This window comes from Hippocampus zosterae, chromosome 2 (genome assembly GCF_025434085.1).
Source record: "Hippocampus zosterae strain Florida chromosome 2, ASM2543408v3, whole genome shotgun sequence".
NCBI lineage: Eukaryota > Metazoa > Chordata > Actinopteri > Syngnathiformes > Syngnathidae > Hippocampus > Hippocampus zosterae.
This window is the reverse complement of record NC_067452.1, coordinates 31,689,055-31,714,439: the sequence shown is the minus strand read 5'-3', so window position 1 is coordinate 31,714,439 and position 25,385 is coordinate 31,689,055. Positions and strand designations below refer to the sequence as shown.

General features: G+C 40.8%; 4 protein-coding genes across 5 annotated transcripts; 1 reads left to right on the top strand and 3 right to left on the bottom strand.

Moving 5' to 3' along the window:
• The first annotated feature begins 1,358 nt into the window (after nt 1-1,358).
• tmco4 (transmembrane and coiled-coil domains 4) lies at nt 1,359-10,813 on the top strand. Of its 2 annotated transcripts, XM_052059772.1 has the most exons (15): nt 1,359-1,679; nt 2,245-2,395; nt 2,501-2,675; nt 3,638-3,665; nt 4,193-4,322; nt 4,455-4,552; nt 4,878-5,021; nt 5,179-5,298; nt 5,595-5,759; nt 6,215-6,351; nt 6,527-6,611; nt 7,488-7,550; nt 7,909-8,026; nt 8,176-8,293; nt 10,013-10,813. In XM_052059772.1, exons 1-15 carry the CDS (start codon nt 1,637-1,639, stop codon nt 10,499-10,501), a joined length of 2,064 nt encoding a protein of 687 aa, XP_051915732.1. In that variant the 5' UTR covers nt 1,359-1,636; the 3' UTR covers nt 10,502-10,813. The 2 variants fall into 2 exon arrangements, with proteins under 2 accessions (XP_051915732.1, XP_051915734.1); XM_052059774.1 differs by lacking the exon at nt 7,488-7,550.
• Nucleotides 10,814-11,296: 483 nt separating this feature from the next.
• Nucleotides 11,297-17,199, bottom strand: htr6 (5-hydroxytryptamine (serotonin) receptor 6). The gene is made up of 3 exons (XM_052059806.1): nt 15,565-17,199; nt 13,631-13,765; nt 11,297-11,656 (listed from the first exon to the last, which is right to left on the bottom strand). Exons 1-3 carry the CDS (start codon nt 16,450-16,452, stop codon nt 11,297-11,299), a joined length of 1,383 nt encoding a protein of 460 aa, XP_051915766.1. The 5' UTR covers nt 16,453-17,199.
• Nucleotides 17,200-18,284: 1,085 nt separating this feature from the next.
• micos10 (mitochondrial contact site and cristae organizing system subunit 10) lies at nt 18,285-20,191 on the bottom strand. Its single transcript, XM_052059852.1, has 4 exons — nt 20,035-20,191; nt 19,453-19,500; nt 19,268-19,368; nt 18,285-18,480 (listed from the first exon to the last, which is right to left on the bottom strand). Exons 1-4 carry the CDS (start codon nt 20,096-20,098, stop codon nt 18,472-18,474), a joined length of 222 nt encoding a protein of 73 aa, XP_051915812.1. The 5' UTR covers nt 20,099-20,191; the 3' UTR covers nt 18,285-18,471.
• A 1,390-nt stretch (nt 20,192-21,581) lies between these two features.
• sike1 (suppressor of IKBKE 1) lies at nt 21,582-24,752 on the bottom strand. Its single transcript, XM_052059837.1, has 5 exons — nt 24,270-24,752; nt 23,465-23,570; nt 23,247-23,389; nt 23,004-23,117; nt 21,582-21,958 (listed from the first exon to the last, which is right to left on the bottom strand). The coding sequence occupies exons 1-5, from the start codon at nt 24,426-24,428 to the stop codon at nt 21,824-21,826; spliced, it is 657 nt and encodes a 218-aa protein (XP_051915797.1). The 5' UTR covers nt 24,429-24,752; the 3' UTR covers nt 21,582-21,823.
• Between the last annotated feature and the right edge of the window lie 633 nt (nt 24,753-25,385).

The window sequence follows — 25,385 nt, the reverse complement described above, 5'->3', positions numbered from 1 at the left end:
AAAACATGAAGCTACTGTGTATCATTTGGAATCACAGATGAGGAGGTCTGCAACTGCTCAAGTTCTGATATATTTTAGAGTTGAAACATAAACAGGATGCCTTTTTGAGATACACAAAGTGCACATGTGGCTCTGGAAATTCTTCAGTGACAAGGTAGGGATATTATTTTGACAGATTACTCTCAACGCACAGTTACACATGACTTTGACTGCCTGCCTCCTTCACTTGTGTGGTTTTACAGTTTTAGCACTTCTTTTTTGTTTAAACACGTGATTTAGATCTTTTTCCCATTAAAATGTCGAACGGATGGGAGCAAAGCCAAGTGTACACAGTAGTGTACTGTACTGTGCTATCCGACAGATCATCCCTCACATCGATTTGCAAGTTGAAACTGTCCCCTATTGGACAACAGTGAAACTTCATGTTCTAATGGTGGTTTTGTCATTTTATTTTGTCTCGATATGAGAAAGAAAAAAAAAAGAAAAACATAAGAATACAGTAGTGCGTTTTTACAGAAATTGTGGGATGCCCACTGCCCATGCAGCAATATTGAAATTCTAATCTTGACATAATATCACTGCAGTAAACGTGTAAATATATTATCCCAAGTCCGTCTAATCATGTACTGTAGCTACAAATATTTTGTCGTTGCTTTAGACAATAAAAGCAATATTTGCGGATAAATTTCAGCATTTTAAAGAAAATGTAGTCGCCAAATGTGCCAACATGACGCAATAAAAAATAATAGAAATAACTGAAAAATTATACTTTAATTCAGGGTTGTGATCTTTTTGTCCGGTTCAGTCTAACAGAACAGAAAAGTTAGACGAGTGTTTACCCAACTAGGGGGTACATTGTAGGGGGTACGTGTAAACATGTAATTATTGATTTCTAAGATAATAAGTGAATATTCACGAGTGTGTCAATAAAATATTTATGCGGTAAACAGTTTTAGTTTTGAAAAACGGCCACTGCATGAAAATGAAACGGTCACATTTAGGAGTACAAATTAAATGATTTTCATTAATTAATCTGTTGTGTTGTGTTCTGCATTTGGAGAATCATCAATACGTAGGTCCGTGATTAAGGGGATATTGATGTTATGAAAAACAGGTTTCGGGGCTACACATATTTTTCATATTTTTTATTTCATCAATCCATCATTCATCGATCCATTTGGTCATTATCAGAACCGCTTATCCTCACTACGGTCACGGGCGTGCCAAAGCCTGTTTCAGTTTAGTTTAGTTTGGTTTAGTTTACCTTATTTTTTGTTCAGTGTACAGAAAACAAAACAAGTTTGCGACGCACAGACGAAATCTCTCTTTGAAGGCTACGCCCACTTTTTGGCCACGTGGAATCACGTCACTGAAAATGTTGCCAACTCGAGATGCTTTGAAAGTTTACGTAACTTTGACCATTCATAATTGGAACTTTATTTTATATTATTAAGAACAATAGTCGTTGAGAAAATAGAGCGTTGTTTTCAACCAAACGGTTAACATAGTACGTGCAGTGGCTCTCTTTATGAACCTTAATTTATGTGGGCGAACAGGCTTGTGATTATCCGAGCATGGTCGGAAGTCTTGAAGGCAACTAAAGTTCAACCGTGTAAGTTGTGTCGTCGCAAAACAAATGGAAGCAAAATATAACAGTGCCGACGCGACTTTTACTCCCGGTAAGTGAAATAAAATGTTATTATCAATATCACGACATCAGAGCAGGTAATGACGCTGTTGACGTTATGAAAACGTTATTGTCATTCGCTTTTCCAAGTGACCGAGAGTGCCCGCGCATCTGTTTTGATGTTTATATGCTAACTCGAGTGTTACTACTTGTAATTGCCAATACGATGTCTTTCTTACACAGTGGTTTTTTGGTGGTTGTATCCTACATTGTTTTCAAGAAGCACTTACAGACCTCCCACGTTAGTTATTCAGGTCAGCTCATTAGTGCAGTAATAGCCTAGGTCGTCGGAGCTATTTCAGTTGCAAGGCTGGAACGTAGTCGAATACTCAATCACCAAAGACTTCCTTGCTTAAAAGGTGACACTGATATATACATTAGGCATGACAAAATACATTGTCCTGAAAATAACTATGTAATATTCTTAACACAGTGTTTGTGAAACCCACCATGCCTATTCCTTGGACAAAGTATTTCTTTTTACGCGAGATCTCTCAAAAGTCACCGTTGATTGAGTTAATAATTACACTACAGTACCGCACTGTTTATCTCCTCAGATCCAGGGGGGGCAGAAGCAACACAAGATGCCTCCTGTGAACAAAGCTCGGAGGGAATTATCGCTAGACAGATGAGTGAACAGGGCCGATTTGCCTATGCTGCACTGTGTGGTGTCTCACTGGGACAGTTGTTTAACGGGGATGAAAACAGGTAACAATAAAGTTAAGTTGGACAGTGTCAAGTTATGTCCAATTTAAAAACAGATATGTAAAAAAGGCGTTACAACTGTCCATGTTTTACTTTTCTCCATACTAGTGTGTTCAGGGAACAGTACCTACAGGGCCTGGTCCACTGGCTTGCCCTGGATGAGTCTGTGATGCCTGTCATGGGGGCCTTCCTGTCAGGCCTGGGCTTTGAGGGCTCTGACACCTTCCTATCCATCCTGCAAGCTGAATCACTAATGTCTACAGGCGGCATCCCCATTATACAGGTATCATTGTAATAGAAAATGAGACTAAAATAAACAAGGTTTTCTATATGAAATGTTAATCTGAGGGCGGCCCGGTAGTCCAATGGTTAGCACGTCGGCTTCACAGTGCAGAGGTACCGGGTTCGATTCCAGCTCCGGCCTCCCTGTGTGGAGTTTGCATGTTCTCCCCGGGCCTGTGTGGGTTTTCTCCGGGTGCTCCGGTTTCCTCCCACATTCCAAAAACATGCGTGGCAGGCTGATTGAACACTCTAAATTGTCCCTAGGTGTGAGTGTGAGTGCGAATGGTTGTTCGTCTCTGTGTGCCCTGCGATTGGCTGGCAACCGATTCAGGGTGTCCCCCGCCTACTGCCCGAAGACAGCTGGGATAGGCTCCAGCACCCCCCGCAACCCTAGTGAGGATCAAGCGGCTCGGAAGATGAATGAATGAATGAATGAATGTTAATCTGATATGAGGCATGTTTTACTGGATTTAATACATGCTAGCATTAGATTAGCATTGTGCTCTTCCTTACCTGGATGTTGTACTTTTACCCCACAATACCTGCTTTGTAGAAGAGCCCCATTTATCTGCTTCCCCCGGCCTCTTATCAAAACCAAAAACAAAAGAAGTTTCTCTTGTTCTGTAGCCACATGCCATGAAGTAAACACAGGAGACCATTGTTCCCCTCCATGGCTGTTTGATAGAGTGTCACATTTTATCTGACTTGTTCATTGCGCCACAGGTTTTGCAGTTTCTTTCTGCGCTATGAAAAAAAAACACATCACCATCAGGATAATCCACAACAGCTCTCCTGTAGCTGGTAGTAATGTGCACTGTCACTGACAAATGCCAAAAGAATTTGAGTCTTCTTTGAATCAGAAATTTTTGATGTTAAATAAAGCAACACTAAATGTAATTGTACTGTCACAACATGTTGTTCTGTATTTATTAGTATTTAAACAAATGTATTTCTGGATTGCAGGACTTGGTGTCTTTCTCTGTCAAAGATGGTAAGAAACCTTCCTAAATATATTCCAGTGAAAATAGGATTTTGTGCAAAATGTTTGTTTTGATTTTGATTTGGCCATCGGAAATACTGAAAAATAAATTATGTGTTCCACAGTCCAAATGACTCTACCATAAAATGTTGAATAACTGTGCAAGCCATTTTGTTCATCTTCAGCATTCTTCACAATCACAGAAACATAGTATTAAGTAAATCACTACTAAAATTATGAAATAAAATAGATAAAATAGAAAAGATAAGAAAACCTTTATTCTCCATTGCGAGACTAATAAAGGTTTTCTTATCTTAAAACCAATAACATTATCATTCTTAACATTGAGGTGAGTGGCAAATGACAAAGGCTTACAGAATTGAGTTAGAGTGACATATCTTAAAGTCAAAAGTTTTGTATTTTTTACTTTTGACTTTACACAGGTTTTACTTATATATATTTTTACCGAAATAATATATGCAGCCAATTTTTTTCTTTGTAATAAACTGAAAGTGAGATGTTCTACCCCATGCTCTCAGGCCACTACGATGCCAGAGCGAGGGTGCTCATCCGGCACGTCGGCTGCCTGTTTCGAGTGTCCCCGCAAGAGCTGGAGGACTTTGAGGAGACGCTTGGAGAAAGGCTGACAGAAGGAGGAGAGGAGAGCGAGTAAGATGCTGAACACGTGGCTTACTGTTTTCAAAAGTCTACCTCCGCTTCACATTAAGATTCATTAACAGATTTATTACTATTGTTTCAAAACGTAACTCATGCATCTGATTCCAATGCTTTGTTAACTAGGGAAGAGTCATCCCGGCGACGGAGGAAAGAAAGAGGTCGAAAATTAAGACGCTACTTCCTCATTGGACTCGCAACAGTCGGTGGTGGAACATTGATTGGTGATTATCCATGCATTGTCCATGCCGTTTATCATGTGACCATAGCAGAACTGGAGCCATCTCATGGTGAAAGGTGGGGTGCACAATGTAGAGATCACCTGTCAATCAAGGCTTTAAGGAAAATAAACAAGACATTATTTACCCTTAATAAATGCCCGCTCCCTTCTGCAGCTGAGTAAATTAATATCCCTGACCATTGCATGGGGAATCAGTTGTTTTTTTTTTTTCATACACTAAACACGCTCAAAAGTAGTTCCAAAGCATTGATGAATCATGAGGTCGACTGGTTTAGTATGCCACTTATTTTTGCATCCTTGTTTGTCAGGTGTGACTGGTGGGCTGGCAGCCCCCTTAGTGGCAGCAGGGGCCGGCGCCGTACTCGGAGCTGGAGGGGCTGCCGCTCTGGGCTCAGCAACTGGCATAGCAATCATGGCCTCTCTTTTTGGAGCAGCCGGGGCGGGACTTACCGGTGGGTGAAAAGAGGAGTACCGGTAAATGTCTCTGTTAATTGCCCCAAATCTTCATTGTAATGTTTTATTTTCTACCCATTTGTTGGATTCACTAACCAAAGAGGTTTTGTTGTCATTGAGGTGGTTTGTAGTTTTTAACGTTATATTTTTCATCAGGGTACAAGATGAATAAGTGTGTTGGTGCAATCGAGGAATTTGAATTTCTGCCGCTCAGCTCTGGAAAGCGTCTTCACCTTACCATAACAGTGACGGGGTGGCTCTGCACTGGTAAATACAGTAAGTGCTGAGCATAGTCTCGTTTATATTTGGAGCTCTGAATGCCATCGCACTAATTAATGAACATTTCATTCTTCTAATTAAGCCCATAAGAACGTTAGGTACACCTGGACTCTAATGAGATCCAAAACTAGCAAATAGTCTGCCGACAAAAGTTAATGGCCACTTGTATTATTGTGGCTGTAGAAACTTAACGTAGAGAGGAGATGTTACTTAACATGCAGTATCGAAGGAGCACTCTATTTGAAATTGCCACCCAGACGACTTGACATAAGAGGCTAACCGCTTTCATCCAGGCTCATTCCAGGCCCCTTGGTGCAGCCTGGGAGAGTGCGGAGAGCAGTACTGCTTGGTGTGGGAGTCGCGTTTCCTTAGGGACCTGGGCTCAGCCATGACCTCTCTTTTGGATGGGCTTGTTAGCATGATGGCCCAGGAGGCCTTGAAGTACACAGTTCTCTCAGGTAGGAGAAGAAGAAGGCACGCTGTTCGCCTGCCTGAAACATCTGCATCTGTTTTTCCGTGGGGTGGAACCTCTGTAGCCGTTGCCCGTAGTAATTCATAATGCATTAAAGCAGTCATCATGCAGATTACAGATACCCACTTATTCCTGGGAAGTGAGTCCCGTCACCAAAAGCCTAAAAAATAATGTTGCAATGTCCATCCATGTTGCTTTGGTTTAATAAACAATGCCTTAAATGTTCACCAAACTGAAAATCTTGCGTAATATACTGAGGTCTCACATTAAAATCTTTGAGGCATATTTTTCCAGAGTTCAGTTTCAGAGTTTCCAAATTCTTAAGTCGTAAAACTGAAGGGATGTTTGAGTTCCACTGTATTCAGCACACACGTAGGGTGACACGCAATGCTCCTCAACCCTTGGTGTTCAGTGACAGGTTTCGACAATGTCGTTGTCCAGGTATCGTAACGGCTCTGACATGGCCCGCTTCTTTGCTGGCGGCTGCCAGTGTCATTGACAATCCCTGGTGTGTTTGTCTGAACCGCTCGGCCGAGGTGGGGAAACACCTTGCTCAGGTTTTGAGAAGCAGGCAACAGGTAAGAAATGTTTTTTATTTATTTATTTGTTTGCAGCTGTTTGAAGCCCGTGGTAGTGTGTCAAATGAAAGACATGTTCAGGAGCATCTTGTTAGAATAAGAATGAGACAATTCAAAATTCAAAGAGTTGATTGAATTGCTGAGATTGCAATCTGGCTCTCCTCTGTATCTCAAGGGGAAGCGGCCAGTGAGTCTGATAGGATTCAGCCTTGGGGCCAGAGTTATCTACTTCTGTCTTCAGGAGCTCGCGAACGATCAAGGTATGAACATCAGGTTTCGTCTTAAGACTTACTTCTTTTCTATTATGTGGTACTTTACTCATCTCGACTTGCTAGTTGCACCGCTCCGTAGGCAAAACCGAGTACAATGAGCTGCTGTTTCCAATTTATGCTCTTTAAGGTCATATCGGTCAAACTGAGGATGTGTGATCATGCTTGATTGAAAACATGACAAGGACAAGATACCTACTGTTACCAACTTATTCTAAAAACTCAAAACAAGAACAAACATCAAGCAAAGAAGTGTATCCATCAGAGGTGTTTATCTGTGGAATAATCTCGAAGCGGACCTGAAAATGAGTAAATCGCTTGCTGAGTTCAAAAACAAATTCAAAAAAATAGTTCAAACAACCTACATCAATCAGAGTTAAAATGATAAATTCAAAACATTAAATATATTGATAAATCAGAACTAAGTTGATAAATAGAGAAAGGTATTGAAATATCCATTATGAATACAAGAGAAAATTGACACAAGAGTGCCACGGTGTGGATGTATATAATCCTGATACAAACCAAAAATTGTAAAAATATCACGGTTAAGGGTAAAGTATGAGCCTTAATGGAGACTTCTTCTTACTTTTTTCTTTTCTGATTGATATAAAAATTATTTATTAGATATAAACACATAACGGAGTAGGACTTGATAGGTTTTTTACTTCTTCCTACTCCCTTGAACATAATAACTGTGTTGGATGAAGAATAATTTTTTTCTTTTAACTTTTTTATCTACCTTATTTTCTGTCAAATTATTACTGTATATGTTTTATGTTCAATAAACAAACAAAGAACTGATGAATGTTATTCTTTGGGGAACATTCTCATTTTGAATGTGATGCCTGCAACAACTGGGACAAGAGCAACAAAAGACTGAGAAAGTTGAAGAATGCTCATCAAACACCTGTTTGGAACATTTTACAGGTGAACAAGTAAATCGGAAACAGCTGAGTGGCATGATTGGGTATAAAAGTAGTATCCCTGAAAGGCTCGGCTGTTTACAAGCAACGAGATGGCGAGGTCACCTCTTTGTCAACAACTGCATGAGCAAATAGGTCTAATCTGATGATTTTGGTCTTGCTTATTTAAGCAAGACAATGCTAAGCCACATTCTGCACGTTACAACATCCTGACTTCACAGTGAAAGAGTATGAGTACTAAACTGGCCTGCCAGCAGTCCACACCCGTCTCTTATTGAAAATCTGTGGCATTTATCATGAATCACTCGCAAGGAAAAATCACATAAATCATAGAAATGTTTTGTTTTGTTACGGTTCTCCAGGTAGTGAAGGTGTTGTTGAGGATGTGGTCCTGCTAGGTGCTCCTGTAGATGGCTCGGAAAAGGCATGGGAGAGAATGACCAGGGTGGTGGCTGGAAAAATAGTCAATGGATACTGCAGGTAATCTGTGTTTACATATTGGAGGAAACGCTGGGTGTCAAGTTGCAATCTTTTTCGACTATTTAACAGCTGCTGTCTTTCCAGGAGGATTGATTTGTGATTTAATCATAGCCCACTTAAATTTTCTTTCTTCCCTGTCCACCTTTCAGAGGGGATTGGCTCCTGGGGTTCTTGTACCGAAGCTCAGCTGCTCAGCTCTGTGTTGCTGGGCTACAGCCAATCAGCACCCAGGATCGCCGTGTTATCAATGTAGACCTCTCCTCTGTGGTGAGCACATTTTTTTATTCATTATTTTCGGGGGATAGAATCACTGAAGTATTAGTAAGTATTCAAGTGCATACAACTAATTAGTTCACGGTAGCACTTTCCGCAGCGTGACCATTCAACTGTAAAATGTCACATCTCTTGAAGTCTGCCAACTAAGACACTCTTGTTGGATGGAGCTTCAAATATCATCAAATTGATTAAATGCATACATGTAATAGATCAAGATCATAAAATAATATAATGCATCAAATTTAACTGGTTTGGAATGCAGCATTGGTATAAATAAGAGCGTTCAGAAATGTCAGTCGGCAGAAAAGTCCGCTTTCACAAGATTGGGCGACATTTATATTACATTGATGTTTGTTAATTTCCAAATTCCCAAACGGATTGCAGTTCATTCTTCTATTCTTTTTTAAATTATTGGTGGTTTGATCTGTTCTGAGGAGAACAAAGCAAGCTACAATATTTTTGGATGAAGATTACAAATATAAATGAATAGATCAAAGTAATTCGGATGGTAATTCCGATTCTTAAAATTTCCTTCTAATCAGATGTATATAAAGCGCACAGCCGCAGCATCATATGACATTCTTGGAAAAAAAAAACAATGGAATGCAAAAAGGAATTAATCAATCTCAGCTTTGAGTTAAAAAAAAATAATCAATGGGTTTTTTCAATACTGTAGCTGTACTCCTCCCCTTTTCCCTTCCTTAGTTAAACTAAATCAGCAAGGTTATTTTTAAGTGTTGTACTTTTTTAATAGTGTATTTTCACTTTTTCTCTATTTCATCATATTTGTTTTTAACCACATGTAAAAGCAAGGTAAGTAAAACTTAGTTTTGGGACTGGAACGGATTAATTGCTTTTGTATTCATTTCAATGATTTGTAAACATTTTAGGTTTCAAACGGGCCCACAGAACCAATTGACTTCATAACTTGTGGTTCCACTGCATTTGTTTTCACAGTACAGTGACTTAAATTTCAAACACTACAGTAGTTTAAGATCAGTGATTTATAAATCCCTGAAATGAAAACATTGAAATAGTATGCAAAAATGGTGAAACCAGTTTATTTGAAAACATTTGAATAAGCCCCGGTTTAATAGCACAATAACACAATGCACTTCAGCAACCACACACTGAACATTTTTTAATGAGTACAAAGATACGAAGTCTCAGCACAGAAAAGTTGTTTTTAGTCTTTTTTTTCATTGTTCGCACAAGTCTAAAAACAGTATTCTGATTAATATTGTGTTGGTGGAACACCGTTGGCAATGGCAGCCCCAGAGTATTTTTGTGTCAGTTTCAGACAGCTGAGGGCTGTATAATGTCAAAATGGTAGCCACCTGAGATGGATGAAAACTGGTTAATTTATCATCTTCATTCTTATTCAACCAATACAATATTAATCAAAATACAGTACCATGTTTAGACTAGTGGGAGCACATTTCAAAGAATATTTTTAACTTGAGATGAAAACTGGTTAATTTATCATCTTCATTCTTATTCAACCAATACAATATTAATCAAAATACAGTAGCATGTTTAGACTAGTGGGAGCACATTTCAAAGAATATTTTTAACTTGAATTCTCCATTATCGATATCAAAAAAGGTTTTACAAAAAAATTACATAATAGCAAAGTAATAAAAGAAATCTTGTTCATAAAGAAAAAAAAAAGAAATACAGACATGTATTTAGTATTTTTATGTTCCCCAGGTGAAAGGTCACTTAGACTACATGCGTCAAATGGAAACCATTTTGGTCGCGGTGGGAATTCCTACCAAAGAAGTCCCGGGATCTTCCTTCGTGCTTCCTCAGCCTGTAACTATTTCTAAGGACCTAGTAGATGCCCCGGACAAAATCCAAATCATGCAGCAGTTGCGGGAAACCCAAAGTCCAGTCCAGCAGGCTGAGACTCTTATGGAAGATATTGGTGAGGACTCAACAAGGACAACGGAGATCGCCGATGGCTGGGATGTCCCTGATATCTCAGACCTGTTGGATGCTATCACTAGTGACGATAATGTGTCAAAAAGTCCACCCAGCGACAGGAACAATGTGCCTCCCTGTCAGGAGAGTGCCACTAACCACAGACCTGTTTTTAATGAGAATGAAGAGCAGGACGATGACCGCGTCTCATGGAGCTGGGATGATCCATATTGGACTGAGGAGCACAGTCATACACAAAGCGGACCGAAAATCTAAGAAGGCTGCTCTAGGACCAGCTGCTTCATTCAAGATTTTTACCCACTATTTGTTTTAGTATTGAAGAGTCTTTTGAGGAATGGAGGAATTTTAACAAACTTGTCATGTGAATTGGATTCTGTACAAAAATTGAAGGCACTGGGGGGCGGTTTAGGGCAGGGACGGGCTGTGCGTGGGCCGAATGCAGGCCCCGACCACACTCTGAGTGGCCCCTTGATTACAAAAAAAGAAGAAAAATTGGCGCAGGAGGTTGAAAAAAAATGTATTTGCAACAACAACAAAATATTTACAACCCCCCCCCCCCACCCCGATGATAAACATTCAATATATGTTTTCCACAGAAAATGAAGGTGGGTATGGGGGTAAAAATCCCAGAAAAAAAGGAAAAGCAATGAAAAAAACAATCTAAGAATATGTGAACCCACAGGTGCCAAACCATGAGTACGCAGGGGTTGACTGTGATTTAAAGTTTTGATATCGCCATTTGATGTCAGACATGGCTTAGTTGCACTTACACCAGGTCTAATATTCACCTATATGACGACAGGAGTAGGCCTCATAATTTGTTGCAGATTTGGAATTACATGCAAGACAAACAGTACCTCCTTACTATTGAAATGTTAAATTTAGTTTTTTGTAAAAAAAAAAAAAGTACACTATGAGTTCCACTAGAATGAGTTCTCGCACTTAATGTTCGTTTGCTATTCAGCAGTTTTGTGCCGTCCTTGAATGACCATTTTTGCGCAAGTGAGCCCTCTGCACTCTTGGACTTCATCCGCTCATTCTTCCAGTCATTCAGTTTAATGTAACTACCTGATTGGGAAGAAGAAGAAGAGGCACTTCAATCCCAGCATGCTCAGCGTCCACCAAATTCACGGCGTCTGTGGCGGTGGCAGGTGGAGGTGTGGTGTCAGAGGTCAGAGGGGACGGGGGTGTGCTGCAGATGTTTGGCTCTCCCGAGTTGCGGAGGGACAGGGAGAGTGCTGGCGACGGTTGTCTTGGCAACCGTGAGGAGGAACAGGGCAACAGCTTCCCAAGTGCTCGCTTGAAGTCCCTCATGAAGAGTGGATAGATGATGGGATTCATGGTGCTGTTGCAGTAGCCCAGCCACGTGATGGCGTCGAAGAGCGCCAGGGGGACACACTCGCACACTGCCTGAATGAATTAACACAGCCAAATGAAGTTCACCCCTCTTTCAAGTTGAATAGATATTGATATTGTCCTCGGTGATGAGACACTAATGATCCATTTGTTTCAGTTTGGAGTTGTGAGAAACAACTCTACTGTATTTGCAGCCTTATATGTTTTTTGTAATGCAACTTTATACCTCAAGGGGTGATTGTGAGTCACAATAGTATGAATTTTTCAAGAGGATTTAACAAGATTTATTATGTGGTGTTGTTTAAAATCAATTTAAAAACATAATTTGAATTTATTATTTTGTTTTTACAATAAATGGCTCAATGCTGGGGACATCATTTTTTCAGGGGTGTGGGGGGGCGTACATTCACCGGTTGGTCCCGCCCATTTTATTGCTTACACTTATCCCATTGAGATCTAAATTTCCTATGAAATTATCATCCATCCATCCATTTTCTGATCCGCTTTATCCACACAAGGGTCACGGGCGGTGCTGGAGCCTATCCCACCTGTCCCACCTTTGGGCAGTATGGTCGGGGTACAACCCAAACTGGTTGCCAGCCAATCTCAGGGCACAAATAGATGAACAACCATTTGTGCTCACACTCACACATAGGGACAATTTAGAGTGTTCAATCTGCCTTCCATGCATGTTTTTGGAATACCCGAAGAAAACCCACACAGATCCGGGGAGAACATGCAAACTCCACACAGGAAGGTTGGAGCCAGGATCGAACAACCTCTGCACTGTGAGGTCGACGTGCTAACCACTGGACCCATCGGCCCACCATGAAATTAGCGTGAAACAACAACAACAACAAAATTGTATTTAGATGTTAATGTATTAGTATGAATGTTTTTGTTTGGTTTACTTTTTCCTAGGTATCGGAGTGCATGCATTTTAGTGAGACTGTAATTCATAAACATTCAAATGAAAAAGGACTAGGTAAAGGAGACAGCTGCTAGAGGACAGCTTCCAATACGATGAAGATTAAATGGAAGGGGGGGGTAGTTGAAGAGAAAAGAGGTGTGTACGTGCGCGCGCATTTCACATGCCACATTGAGTGTGAGTAGGAAGACGTGAACAGGCACAGGCTGCTCTGTGTGATGCAGTTTTGGGCTCGGGAGGTCGGAAGGGGGGCTGGTTGTGAGAGGGCACAGATGGGAAATCAAAATGTCTGCAGCACTGAAAGCTCGAAAAACAGCACAAGTGTCATCACAGATGAAGATGGAGGAGCTGTTTTGGAGCGGTTTTGAAATGATGAAAATCAACAAGTGAAGATAAATAGCGAGCATAAGTGGTGATGACTGAACGTTATTTTCTTAAATCTGGAATGAGTCAGCCACACAGTCGAAATGCCAATCTGCAATGCATGTATGTCTTTATTGGACAGCTTGGACTTGAAACCGTGACTGAAAAATACAAAAATAGACCTGTATCCAAGGATCTTGCTTATGCATGTATTTCACACTGAAATGGTCACGCATACATATTCATTTGAGAGAAGTGACAAAACAACCTCTGACTCGGTTGGACACCACAGACTGGAAGCTGAAAAACCTCCACTAATTTGCTGCTGATTCTTGGAACAGCATCAGACCGATGAGTCATTTTCATCAGACTTCAAGGTTATTGTTAGGAGGCAAACATTTTCATCAATGAGGCTTTGAGAAAGATGATGGTTTAGGTGGGTTGTGAAGGAAGAAAAAAATGGGTAAAAGTAGTCTAGTGGCACTACTACCTGTAGTGGTGTTTGTACCAGTACTTCCTGACATTTTTAACCTTCCTGTCTATACTTGGGTATTTATTTGTCTGATGATATCTATACTTTCTTCTCCCTACTTTGTCAGTGTGCTTGCCAATTTCCCAACTCCTAACCAATCATTGAGGTTCAGGTAACTGGTGGCAAGTACTATAGATTCACCCAGGCACTATCAAAAATGCCATGAAAATGTCGGAGAAAATACACACACACACAAAAGACTGACCTGAGCCATGTTGATGATGAAAAAGGGAAGCCAAGTGCAGAAGAAAAGTCCCAGAAGAACTCCAAGGGTCAGGCTGGCCTTCAGTGCCCTCCGACCCTGTCTGTGAGCCAAATGGCGCTCACTGTTCACTGATGGCTACAGTCAGAAGTGAAATGTAAACGTATTGCAGCTTGATTAAGACAAAAGATGGTAGTAGGTATTGCAGGATCATTGTCTATGTAAAAAAAAAATATATATATATATATACCGGTATATATATATATATATTTTACCGTAGATTTATAGCCGCAGATTTATGGGTACACTTAGATTCTAAGTGAATATCAGAGAAAGAAGGAATGCCATTTTGTTTATTGTTCAGTCATTTTGCCACGTTTTTCTTTCTGACACCCTCCTCCAATCATTTATGTGTGAAAGTCTATTTTCGCATTGCTTTGAATTGGGATCAGCTTCTCGTGTCATCAGTTTTAGTTTTTACTCTGGCTATTGAAGTCTCGTATCCTGTATATTTGTTAGTACGGGTACCCAAATAAGTTATGAAATTTGAAACAGTTTAAACTGCTGAGTTTGCATTTTGCGCATCTTTTTTTTTAACCTGGATTCATTGATGAACGAATGTCAGGCTGCTATGATGTCACACTTTTTACATAATTAATGGAAACATTGCCAAAATTGAAGCTGGCGCTAAACTTTAAAGTGACAGTGTCATATACAATTGAAGGAAGAGTCACTTTGTGTCTATCTCCAACCTTTAGGAACGATACCACTGTAGTACAGCTGAGTGGGTTGTCAGCAAATTGGGGGGTGGGGAAAATGGGCTATTAAACCCTCGTAGTCCACCGGTTGCGATAAATGTAAAATTATGTCTTTGAATCAAAGGCAAAGGCATTCGGAAAAACACGAGAGAGCTGAAACGTATGGGGGAGTTCTAAAATGGCTTAAATTTCATGACGTCACCGGCTGATGATTCTCAGGCATTGCAGCAATAATAAAAAAGGTTTTGATTCCGCAATCTTGACAATTTACATATTTTGCACCATTGAGACCCATTATAATTCATATTTTTTGAATGCATCGTAAACCTAATATGTAAACATGCATTTCGCGCAATTTTTACGTCAATCGCTTTGTTTTCGCTTGGACAGACGTATGCATGCCACATTGTTCGGTTGAGGTCATTCCAATTGTGGTGGCGCTAGAGGATCGCAAATGAGTTTGCCTTTTTGCAGGAGGCTTCAAACCAATGCATTTTACATGAACACGTCCGGTCGGGATTGTTAGTAGGGCTTGGTTGGGACCTCCAGACACAATTTTTTTTTCTCTTTTGCAAAAAATAAAGAATAAAAAATCCCAAAGAATTAATAAAATCTATATATGTATGGATAGCACAGATGCCTCTGAACATTTTGAGTGTTTGAAAAAAAAATGTTTGTATAACACAAAATACATCATTACAAAAATTGTAAAATGCGTAACTTAGGGTTTTTTTCATTTGAAGGACCCAAGGGTTAAAGACAAAAATGTATTTATAAAATGTATTTTCATTCAAATTCGAGGAGTCTTAGTAACTGTACTGAGGTGGGGACTACAGGACACTTGTGAAGTTCTCAGACTGACTGACTCATATTCGCATCGCCAAAGCGGAGAACTACGGTGGCTATTAAAGATCAAAAAGTGCAGTACTGGACGGGTTGATGATAGTCGCTAATTACTGCGCTGAAATGTATGTCTGGTTGTTTAGTTGTACCGTTCAGGGCCTCTTAGACCTCTTAGCATTCTGGACCTTGCTCAAGCATGCCTGCACTCATGAATCAAACTCTCGTAAATCAATGTTGTTGTTTTTTTGTACTTGTTTGAATGGTCAAGCATGGTGGACTTACTTGATCCAATTCTAACAGTTGTACTTCAGCATGCTATCGTGTACCTTTACTTACCGCTATATTCTGTGGCACTGGGGCCTCCTGGTGACTGCATTCGTCTCCATCTTGGTGAGCTCCATCCCCGAGTGAAGGAGGCTGAGATGGTTCCTCGAGAGAGGGATGAGGGTGCGGTGGGTGGCTTAGGGCCGCCACCCTCTTGGCTTGCCTACGAGCCGCCAAAAGAATTCGACAGTAGGTGAAGCAGATGGCACTAGAGGGCAAAAAGAAGGTGAGCAAGGATGCCACCAGAGCGAAGGGCAACGTGACCTGCAGGCGGCACTGAAAGTAAAGGCCGTGGATCTGGAAATAGGATGCCGGGTACAGCAAGTCCGAGTAGGAGCTCATATTGGTTCTTCCCCCTTCCGGGGACAAAGGCTGCCCACTCAAGTGTCCCAAGCTGTGCCACTTCATCTCGATGGGCAGGAACGAGGCGAACGCTGCTAACCCCCAAGCCCCTGCGACCAGTAGCAGCGCCCGAGGCATGGTCATCCTCTGCTTGTAGCGCAGTGGCGAGATGATGAAAAGGTAGCGGTCCAGGCTGATCATACACAGGTTGAGAATGGAGGCGCTGCAGCACATGACGTCAAAGGACAGCCAGACGGGGCAGAAGGCCGGCCAAAGCACCCAGGCCCCGCACAGCACGTTGAGCATGGCTGGGGGCATGACCACCAGCGCCACCATGAGGTCTGACAGGAACAGGGACACTAAGAAGCAGTTGGAGGTGCATCGTAAGGAACGGTGGGCAAAAACCAACACGATGAGCAACACGTTGCCGCATACGGTGATGAGGATGATGACGGTCAGCAGGAAGGCGAGCAACCAGGGACCGCCACCGCTGATGTTCCAAGCACCGCTGCTTGGAAAGCTGCTGTTGTAGCTTCTGAAAGATCCAGAGTCGGGCATGGTGTTGCTTGGTAAGTGAATGAAAACTAGCTCCAGACGTTGCGGTCTCTTTGGAGACAAGCCATATACAAACTTGATTAACTAGATGAAGTTCCGGAAGTGAACATCTTGTCTCCTCGAGTCTTAAGAGATGCTTTCAAAAAATTCCAAACAGTCTCATCAATCCATCCACAACAAGGAGCAGGAATGAGCCACCCAATGGCCACGAAGATCCCAAAGAGAAGAGTCATCCAAGTATATGAAGGAGCCAAACAAGATATTCTTCAAAAATCCACTTCACCGCCCCTTCTGCGATTGTCTTCATAGGGCTGCGGTGAGCTTACGCTCTGCCCGGATTTCTTTCTATTCTGTGAGATAAGAGCAGGGAAGCAAAAAAAAAAACCAAAAAACGCCACCTAATTCATTTTTAACGAGGTGCATTGGTATCACGGTCCTTGTAACGCTGCGTTTAGTCTCTCTCTCCCCTTAATCCCCGCATCGGCCACTCTGGCGCGCCTCCCCTTCCAAGGCGCACAGATTCTGAGAAGGAGTGTGTCAAAGCGTTGGGCTGTTAATGCATAAGCATGCACAATCACAGCCAAGACATACTAATTTGTCGGCATAGGCACTCGAGTGGGTGGTGGTGCTCCATGTTTGGTCATGGCGTTCTGTACCAATGGATGAAGTTGGGATGCTTCATAAAAAGGTTCATGCGCAAAAGGATTCGTTTAAAAGGGGTTTGTTAACTTGACTACAGTCAGGTTCCAGTTCACGGTAGCCTCTGTATTCAAACTATATTGAGAGGTGTTTTTTTTTTAATAAATTAATCACGCTTTGACTAGAATCCCTCCCACTGTATTTCACTTGGCTTAATTTTTTTTTTTTTTGCAATTTGTTTTTATGTATTCCCAACTTAAAAGAGCAATGATTTTCAATAAATTGGCCATCCGTTAAAGCAGTGATTCCCAACCTTTATTGAGCCAAGCGGAAACGTATGCTTCACTTGAAGGTACCGTAGTTGTTTATTGATTATAAAACATATACAGTAATAATTATGTTGGTGAAATAAAATTTTGTGGCGCAAACCTGCTCATTAGATACAAATGTCAGTTTCCAGTCTGTGTTTAGACTGAAGATATATATATATTTATATATAGGGAGAGAGAAATATGTTTTTTTTAAATTAACTAATAATGGGTGTCAAATAGCATGTTGTGATGGCCATTTTGTCGTTATGGTACATTTGAAGTAAAGTACAGTCAATTCTTTCAGTTAATTACTTTCACAACATGGCGGAGAAACAATTGTTCATAATACCACCCGGTCATGGTTACATGAAATATAATGCACACATATAACAGCCTTGCACACTCACTCATCAGACAAGCAGGAACAAAAAACGAAGTAAAAAGCAATATTTAATATTGGGTCAATTAGAATTAAGAGACTTTTATGCCATTGTGATGTTTAGATATGATTTGAATGAATGAGCCATCGCTCGTAGTATGCAAAATGGTGTTGGCCATCTCTGACAAGAGGTAACCATTTTGGCAGTTAGCCAACAAGACAGAAGTCGAATATAAGTAGTACATAAAAGGAAAGCCTCTGCACGGCCTGATCTAGAAAATTAAACACAGCAAAATGTTACTATTATTTACTTGCTGCTTTTTCAAAATTGAATGATGGACCCCATCTCACTTCAATACCCAGCAACTGTACCAGTAAAACAAACCAATCCTTTAAATCCATTCTCATTTAATCTAGATTTAATCCACATATTCATCTCATATTAGGAGTGCATCCGTTTTGTTTTACGAGCATTTGTGTGGAAATACCACAAACATCGCATGGTGTGGTTTTCATACTGATTTTAATACATAAACACAGACGGTCCTGATCAAGCATACAAAGAGCCACACTCGAAGAGGGTCTTCCAACGAGCAGACATGTGTGTCTATAATGGGAAGACGTTGCCAATGGTGACTCCCACAGAAGGAAAACAAAAGATGTTAAAAAAAACAATCCTTTGGTGACTTGAGACTACTGGTCCTGTTGAAGAAAACACACATTGGTTACATCAACTTCGAAACATGATACAGCTCATGAAAAATAAAAATCTATTTTTACATCGCCTTAACAAAAATGACTATAAATCGGTGGTTGTAGAGGACCAACATGTTTGACATTGGCTATCTTTTGAATGTGCTTATACACTCTGATACACATGTGGATAAAAGTACAACAGGTGCTCTTACAAGTGGTGATGTTGGTCATGGATAGTTTATTCAAATCATAGGTGCATCATAAAATAATCTGAATTGGAAGAGTAGTGTAAAAATCGGTGTCATGGCAAGTAGTTTCAGGACAAATATACAAAAGCTTGACTAAGTATGGCGCTGCACATGCTGTTGTCTAATACAATACAATACATGCTGATTTATATAGCGCTTTCACAACAGCGGCAGCTGTTAATGATTGGTCAATTCATGATTAAATGTCTTCAAATCACTTCTCATATGTTCATTTGTCAAAAAAGTGCTATAGAATGGGACAAAATAATATCATGGCATAGACATAGAGAGAGGCTTTTATTTACTTGAGTGGATGTTAAACTCAGTGATTAATTGATTGAAAGCTATACTTCTAAGGATATACTACAAAAAAAGCTGTATATATTAATTAACTATATTAATTAATTATATTAATTAACTATATTAATCTAATATCGGAATATGCATTCCGATATTTGCCAAGGCACTTTTTTTTTCATTTGAATGTGCCAGTGTACCTGATATCGTGACCTTTGTGTGTGTATGTGCGTGTCAGTCTTACTTACCTTTTTAGGCAACAAATAATGTAACCTCAGGTCAGTCTGACAGTTGGCGTATGCCATGCCAAGGCCCATCCCTGAGCCAAGCGTAATAGGCCATGTGCGCCCTTGAATCAGAGACAAGATGTATTGTGTGCAGCATCCGTTAGTTGTCTGTGCATCAGGTAGAACAGCATCAGAAGTTAACTTACGTTTGAAGAAGACGACAGAGAACACAATTCCCAAGCCCAGACCTGTGCCTAGGAAAAAAAAACAAACAAACAAGATTGTGAACAACAATTAATGTCATCCATAATAAATTAGCAACACTCATATTCATTATTCATAACAGTGTGATTTGCTGCACCACGCAATATTTACCGGTAAGTGGACCATGGTGTTAAAGTACATTTTTAAATACTTGGTGTTCTCAAATAATTATTACCACTGCGACAAGCAAATGTCTTATCATCCTAAATAAAGGCGTAAAATGCTATTGCAGTTGGACTTGCTCAACCTTCACACATACATTAGTCAACTTATTTTAATTTCCAAACATTGGGAACGAATTATCCATCATTATAGTAAATGTTATGATTTATATGTGTTGAAAAGTGCCGAGAGATGTTTTGTGCGTGTAAAAAATAACTGTTATTTAGTGGTCAGTGGCTTGCCCTTCGCTAGCTAGCTACCTCATCACTCAATGACAATTGCTGTTTTAGAAGCTGTTGCTCATTCTGTTCAACATCGTTGCCATAATCACAGTAAGAACAGAGAAATAGGGGCATATTTACCAAGCTTAATGACGCCATCCGCAAGGCATCGGTCCCACTTCTGTCCCAACTCTTTCTCAGACATGCTGAGCTCTTAGCTTGAAGCAGCCTCCAAGTGTCAAAAGGCTGACTCGTGCTGCTTTCATGTACGATTGTTATCAATAAAAGCTCGGAGGAAAGTAAGAATAAAAATATAATCACCGATGACAGAAAGGGGCTGTAGACCGCATTAGGCCACAATAAGATATAACTAATAAGAATCAGGAAAATCAGAGACCATCGCAAAAACAAGTTCAAAATGTAACGAAAGTGCGATACAACGCCCATACCGAAACAACCACTTATACGTGTTTACGCGAACGCAGCACATAGTTCTCGCGATATTATTATGCGTCAGGGTGGAACTACACGGACTTGACTTCCGAAGAATATAAACGCTGTCATGATTTCCCCAAAATACGTTAGTTTTATTGCTAAGATCGTATTTAACAATTTTACGAGAGACATTTGGTTTGCCACAAAAGTACACCTTTTTTAATATAGTATTTCTGATTTCCTGAGACAACTATAGGTAGATTGTATGACAAAGAAGTACAGTACAGTACTCCAATATGAAGACGCGTGGCCACATTTGGAGATGATGAATACGAATAATGAAGTAAAGCAGGGGTGTCCAAACTTTTTGCCAAGGGGGCCAGATTTTATGTGGTAAAATGTCGGGGGGCCGACCTTGGCTGACATTCTTTACATTGAACAACAATATTGTTCAACAAATTTTAGTAAGCCAGTCTGTTTCACATTTCCATTTTTATTTTAATCTCAACAATCTTAAGAATTTCTTTTGGTTCATTTGGTTCATATTACATGCAACTGCTTATTCACTTGACTTTTTCTTAAACAGAAGTCTCCTGAGTGCAAATTGATTGATTTAAAACAAAATGTATCACCATGACTTTTCAATAGTCACAAAACCTTTGACTCGAACAACGGGGAAATGAACAAGCAATACACATATCCACAACTGCAAGGATCATTTGAAATATGACATATCAGTCAATATAAACACGGAGTGATGTCTTGTTAACTCGTGAGTGATGCCCCCTAGTGTCTAAATGCTATTACTCATTTAGTGAATGCTATTACTCATTTAGTGAATGCTATTACTCATTTAGCCACTAGAGGGAAGCAGTACTCTATGAAACATCACTCACCAGTCTACGAGACCTCAGTCAATGCAACACGTGTTCCATTGCGCCCAACCTGCGGGCCAGACGGCACTGATTTTATGACAGGGGCCGAGGGCCGGATGAAAATCGACCGCGGGCCGGATGAAAATCGACCGCGGGCCGGATTTGGCCCCCGGGCCGGACTTGGCCCCCGGGCCGGACTTGGCCCCCGGGCCGGACTTGGCCCCCGGGCCGGACTTGGACATGGCTGCTGTAAAGCCTTAAATTTGCGTTAAAAAGTAAACATCGTGTTGGCATTAAACAGCTCACAACATACATTTGGCTGCTTCAAGTAAAATGTATTACATGGGTGATGATGAGCAAGCGAATGAAAAGCAGAGGTAGAAACAAACGTGTTTATAGATTAAATATATCTTTGGCCTAAAACAACAAAATTCCTTTGCTCATACTGTACAATTGTTCTTTTCAAAGTATTCACTGAATTAACATCAATTTGACCATGCACCTAATTATGAAAAATCAACAATTATCATCCAAACTTGCACCAATACAAAAATGTTATGGTTTAACATGATGAACACAATAACATGGACTAAAGCCCTAAAAGTTCCAGATGAAGCACTTCACATTAAATCACTGGACTCCGGCTGGGGCTTGATTTGATGTGTTGCAGTTGCTGGCTGGGTGCTTTCCTCTTTCGCCACTGCCATTGAGTCCTTACTGATGGCCAGCAGGTCTCGCAGCTCCTTGTTCTCAATCTGACCAAGAGAATGCGACAAGGGACAAATGGGGACCAACAACAACAGGTAACCAAAACACTGTCCGATAAGATTTTTTTCTGCAATTTGTGTCAGAAGACGCAAAAATGACCAGAATCGCCATTCTTTTGTCATTGCACTGTCAGATAACCTTGGAAAACCAATTTGGAGGTCTAGACTCGACATCTATGTGTTGCAATTTTAATTTAGTTTGTCATGTAAAATGGTATATTATATAGGCCCCTTATCTTGTCAATCATTTACCATAACACTATTCTTAATATTAATCTAAGTTTGGCAGGTCCACAACTTGTATTTGTATTGTGGCGTGAAACAAGACTACATCAGTAATCATGTACTGTATGTCTTTCAGGTAAGGTATTAAGGTTTGTAATTCTGTAACACCAAACAAATTTCAATTTTAACAGTTCACAGGTTAACATTTACAAAACTCTAATTTCTTGATAATTTTTTTTTTTTGCCCTTCCTTCTAGACATGTCTTACTGTTAGATTTGAGTACCGCATGTACAAACTGCAGCGCAGTTTTCCCCTGGCATCTCATGTTTCAGAGCGCCAGCCGTAACGCAGATTTTTAAGACTATTGCCGAACATTCACCACGTGAAGATTACAAACATTTGACCACTTATGTGTTAGTAAAAAATATTTTTTAAATTCAGTATTGTTGTATGCTCAATTTTTATGTGACGCTGCTCCGTTTGTGTTAAAGCACCAGTTGTTCAAAATTGTTGTTCAGTAGAAACATTTTCTCTTTTACATTTTCAAATTTCTGAACATGACAATGGTTGAAAACAGAGCACATCACACAATATAAATATTGACAAAAGATTCAGCAGAATAATTTCTTCCTCGGTTTATTTTTTATATTTAGCCAGACAACTGGGATAGGCTCCAGCATGCCTTCGCCCCTGATGAGGATAAAGCAGTTCGGATCATGGATGGAACTAACATTTATTCGCATCTTTTTTCTTCTTCTCCATGCCGAGGGCTTATCTCTGTGAATGGGACAAAATAAGTATAGTCACCTCCAGCTGGGCAAGTTTCTCTCGAATGGAGCAATAGCGCTGATCGTCCACCTGCATGGCCCGTCTCATCACCTGGCCCATCTCGCATATTCGCTCCACTTGGGTCTGCACTTCCTGAATAAAAGCCAATACGATATTTATCAATCTCATGAATTTTGAGGATTATGAAATTAAGTTGCAACTGTATTTTTCTCTGTGTTGGATTGTAGCAATATGTGAATATTGTAAAGACAGCCACTATACTTTTGCATGGTCGTCATGGAGTGTAAGGACGGGTTTGGTGTCCACCTCCTCTTTGGCCATCATCATCTGGAGCATGTGCTTACGGTAACGGCCCATAATCAGTTCTAACGTGTACTGATGCTCTTCAAGAGACAACCAGAGCTCTGCAGACATTAAATGCATGTCAAAGGATCACACTAGGAATACAGACAGAACAGAGGGAATTTATGTTTCCAAACCTTTATTCTCCTGCTGGAGTTCCTTGATTTGAGTGTTCTCCTGAGTCAAAAGGACATGAGGCTTGTACTTGATCATCTCCTGGATCTCCGAAGTGTCATCTGCATGCTGAAGAAAAAGAGACGGAATGAATTATGTAAACACACACACACACACATTATTTGGCTGCTGAGCCTTGCACATCTACTGACAATCATAAACCTGCTGGGAAAAAAATTAATCCCTTGCGTTTTAGAGGTTGCTTCTAATGGCTGCTCCGTTGACTGCATGAAGACTCCATGCATTTTTGCTTTTTAGCCATAGTTAGGTCCATCCATCAATTTTCATGACAGAGAAGCTCACCCCAAGCAAAGAGCTAGAATTGAGCTCTTGCCTGAGGTGATCTTAGTCCAGTCCTGGAAGGTGAGCAGTTCTGGAGGATGGCTGTCCTGCATGATTTCCATCTCTCCCGGTTTCAACACACCGTAGTCAAATGAACAGGATGTACATCAGGCTTCTGAAGAGCTTGCTGATTAGCTGATCATTTGGATTAGGTGTGTTACAACAGGAAAAGATTGAAAAAAAATGCGGGACGACGGCCTTTCAGGACCGCAGTTTGACACATATGAGCTAGACCATGCACTGGTCAGTAGTCAATCGCAGGACACGTATGGTCAGACAACTCTTCTCTCACCCAACCCAAACAAAATGCAGAATATTACGCTGATTGGAAATAATTCAGACGTTGAGGGCTTTTCGGTATAGCTACACAAGGGAATAGTTGCAGTTAACGTTGTTAGGTGTTGAATGGTTTGTTTTATCCTTTACCTTGTCTGGAAGAGTATTTCCCACTTCTTTCATGCTATGCACCCTCTGATTGAGGGCCCCGGACTGTTCGATCAGGCCCTCGGCGGCTGTGTCGTGCTCCTTTAACCTCTCCAGCAGTGTCCGCGCATCACCCAACACTTTCTCCAAAGTGCATGCCATCTGCCTGATGTTGACCGTCAATGTAGCGCTGACAAATTACTCACACAGCCCACTTCCTGTTGGCTAAAACAACCTCGTAGTGTTAAGCCGACGCTAGCGTTGTTGTCTTGGTGCACTAAAGATAGCTCAGAGTCTGTTGCGGGTACGCGTTTATCTACTACATATAACAAATAACATTATAACCATAAAAACTAGCCGATGGAATATAAACCTCGCAATTTCGGTCGATAAACACGTATAATGCAGTATGTGTTTTGTAGTCAAATTCGTATCTCTACCCGGGGCACTATGATGACGCCACTTCCGCAATTATGTTTTTTTCCCGTTGTTTTTTTCCCCCTGTATTTGATAGGGTAATGTGCGGTATCATCGGTGGCAAATATCGGGGCATTAAACTCCAGAAAACAAATCAGCGGTGCCAAATTTAACACATTTCAAATAAAATCACCTTACAAAAAAGTCGTACTGAGAGTGGGCCAACTGATTAACACTCATTAAAGTTAATTTTAAAAAAGTATTCAGAATTGCTCACGGATACTGTATTAAAATCGTGGGTGAACAAACAACAACAAGTCGGGTAGAAGTTCCTCTCTTCCTCCTGTATACTCTTTGGCTCTCGAGCGTTTGGCAAATATCGCGATAGCTGCCTTCAGACTCACTACGTAATGTGCCGTGCTGCTTCTAGCGGCGCTGGTGACAGTGCTGAAAGCTGTTGGGGTGAGTTTTTATAATCATTTCCAGTTCCTTATTATATTTCAACACGTGTATGAGTATGTCTAGCGGGTGTATACAATTTGTAGCGAGGGCGAGTTTTAAACTGCACTCCTTCGCCCTCGCTTCGCCGTGTTTTTTGGGGCCTTGGTGGGAGCAGACGTTTTCCTCTGAGCATAAATCACCCCACACAAGGACCCACCAGGTTAGCATAGCAAGCTAGCTTTAGCCACTAGCACCGGGCAC

Coding starts and splice junctions, on each gene's coding strand:
- tmco4 (XM_052059772.1), top strand. CDS start 1,637: ATGGAAGCAAAATATAACAGTGCCGACGCGACTTTTACTCCCG. Junction 6,352..6,526: donor TTTTGAGAAGCAGGCAACAG/GTAAGAAATGTT, acceptor CTGTATCTCAAG/GGGAAGCGGCCAGTGAGTCT. Junction 7,551..7,908: donor CTGTTTGGAACATTTTACAG/GTGAACAAGTAA, acceptor ACGGTTCTCCAG/GTAGTGAAGGTGTTGTTGAG.
- htr6 (XM_052059806.1), bottom strand. CDS start 16,452: ATGCCCGACTCTGGATCTTTCAGAAGCTACAACAGCAGCTTTCCAAGC. Junction 13,766..15,564: donor CAGTGCCACAGAATATAGCG/GTAAGTAAAGGT, acceptor TTCTGACTGTAG/CCATCAGTGAACAGTGAGCG. Junction 11,657..13,630: donor TCATCATCAACATGGCTCAG/GTCAGTCTTTTG, acceptor TAATTCATTCAG/GCAGTGTGCGAGTGTGTCCC.
- sike1 (XM_052059837.1), bottom strand. CDS start 24,428: ATGGCATGCACTTTGGAGAAAGTGTTGGGTGATGCGCGGACACTGCTG. Junction 23,118..23,246: donor TCCATGACGACCATGCAAAA/GTATAGTGGCTG, acceptor GCTTTTATTCAG/GAAGTGCAGACCCAAGTGGA. Junction 21,959..23,003: donor AGAAACTTGCCCAGCTGGAG/GTGACTATACTT, acceptor TCTCTTGGTCAG/ATTGAGAACAAGGAGCTGCG.
- micos10 (XM_052059852.1), bottom strand. CDS start 20,098: ATGTCTGAGAAAGAGTTGGGACAGAAGTGGGACCGATGCCTTGCGGAT. Junction 19,501..20,034: donor GGATGGCGTCATTAAGCTTG/GTAAATATGCCC, acceptor TTTTTTTCCTAG/GCACAGGTCTGGGCTTGGGA. Junction 19,369..19,452: donor CTCTGTCGTCTTCTTCAAAC/GTAAGTTAACTT, acceptor CTCTGATTCAAG/GGCGCACATGGCCTATTACG.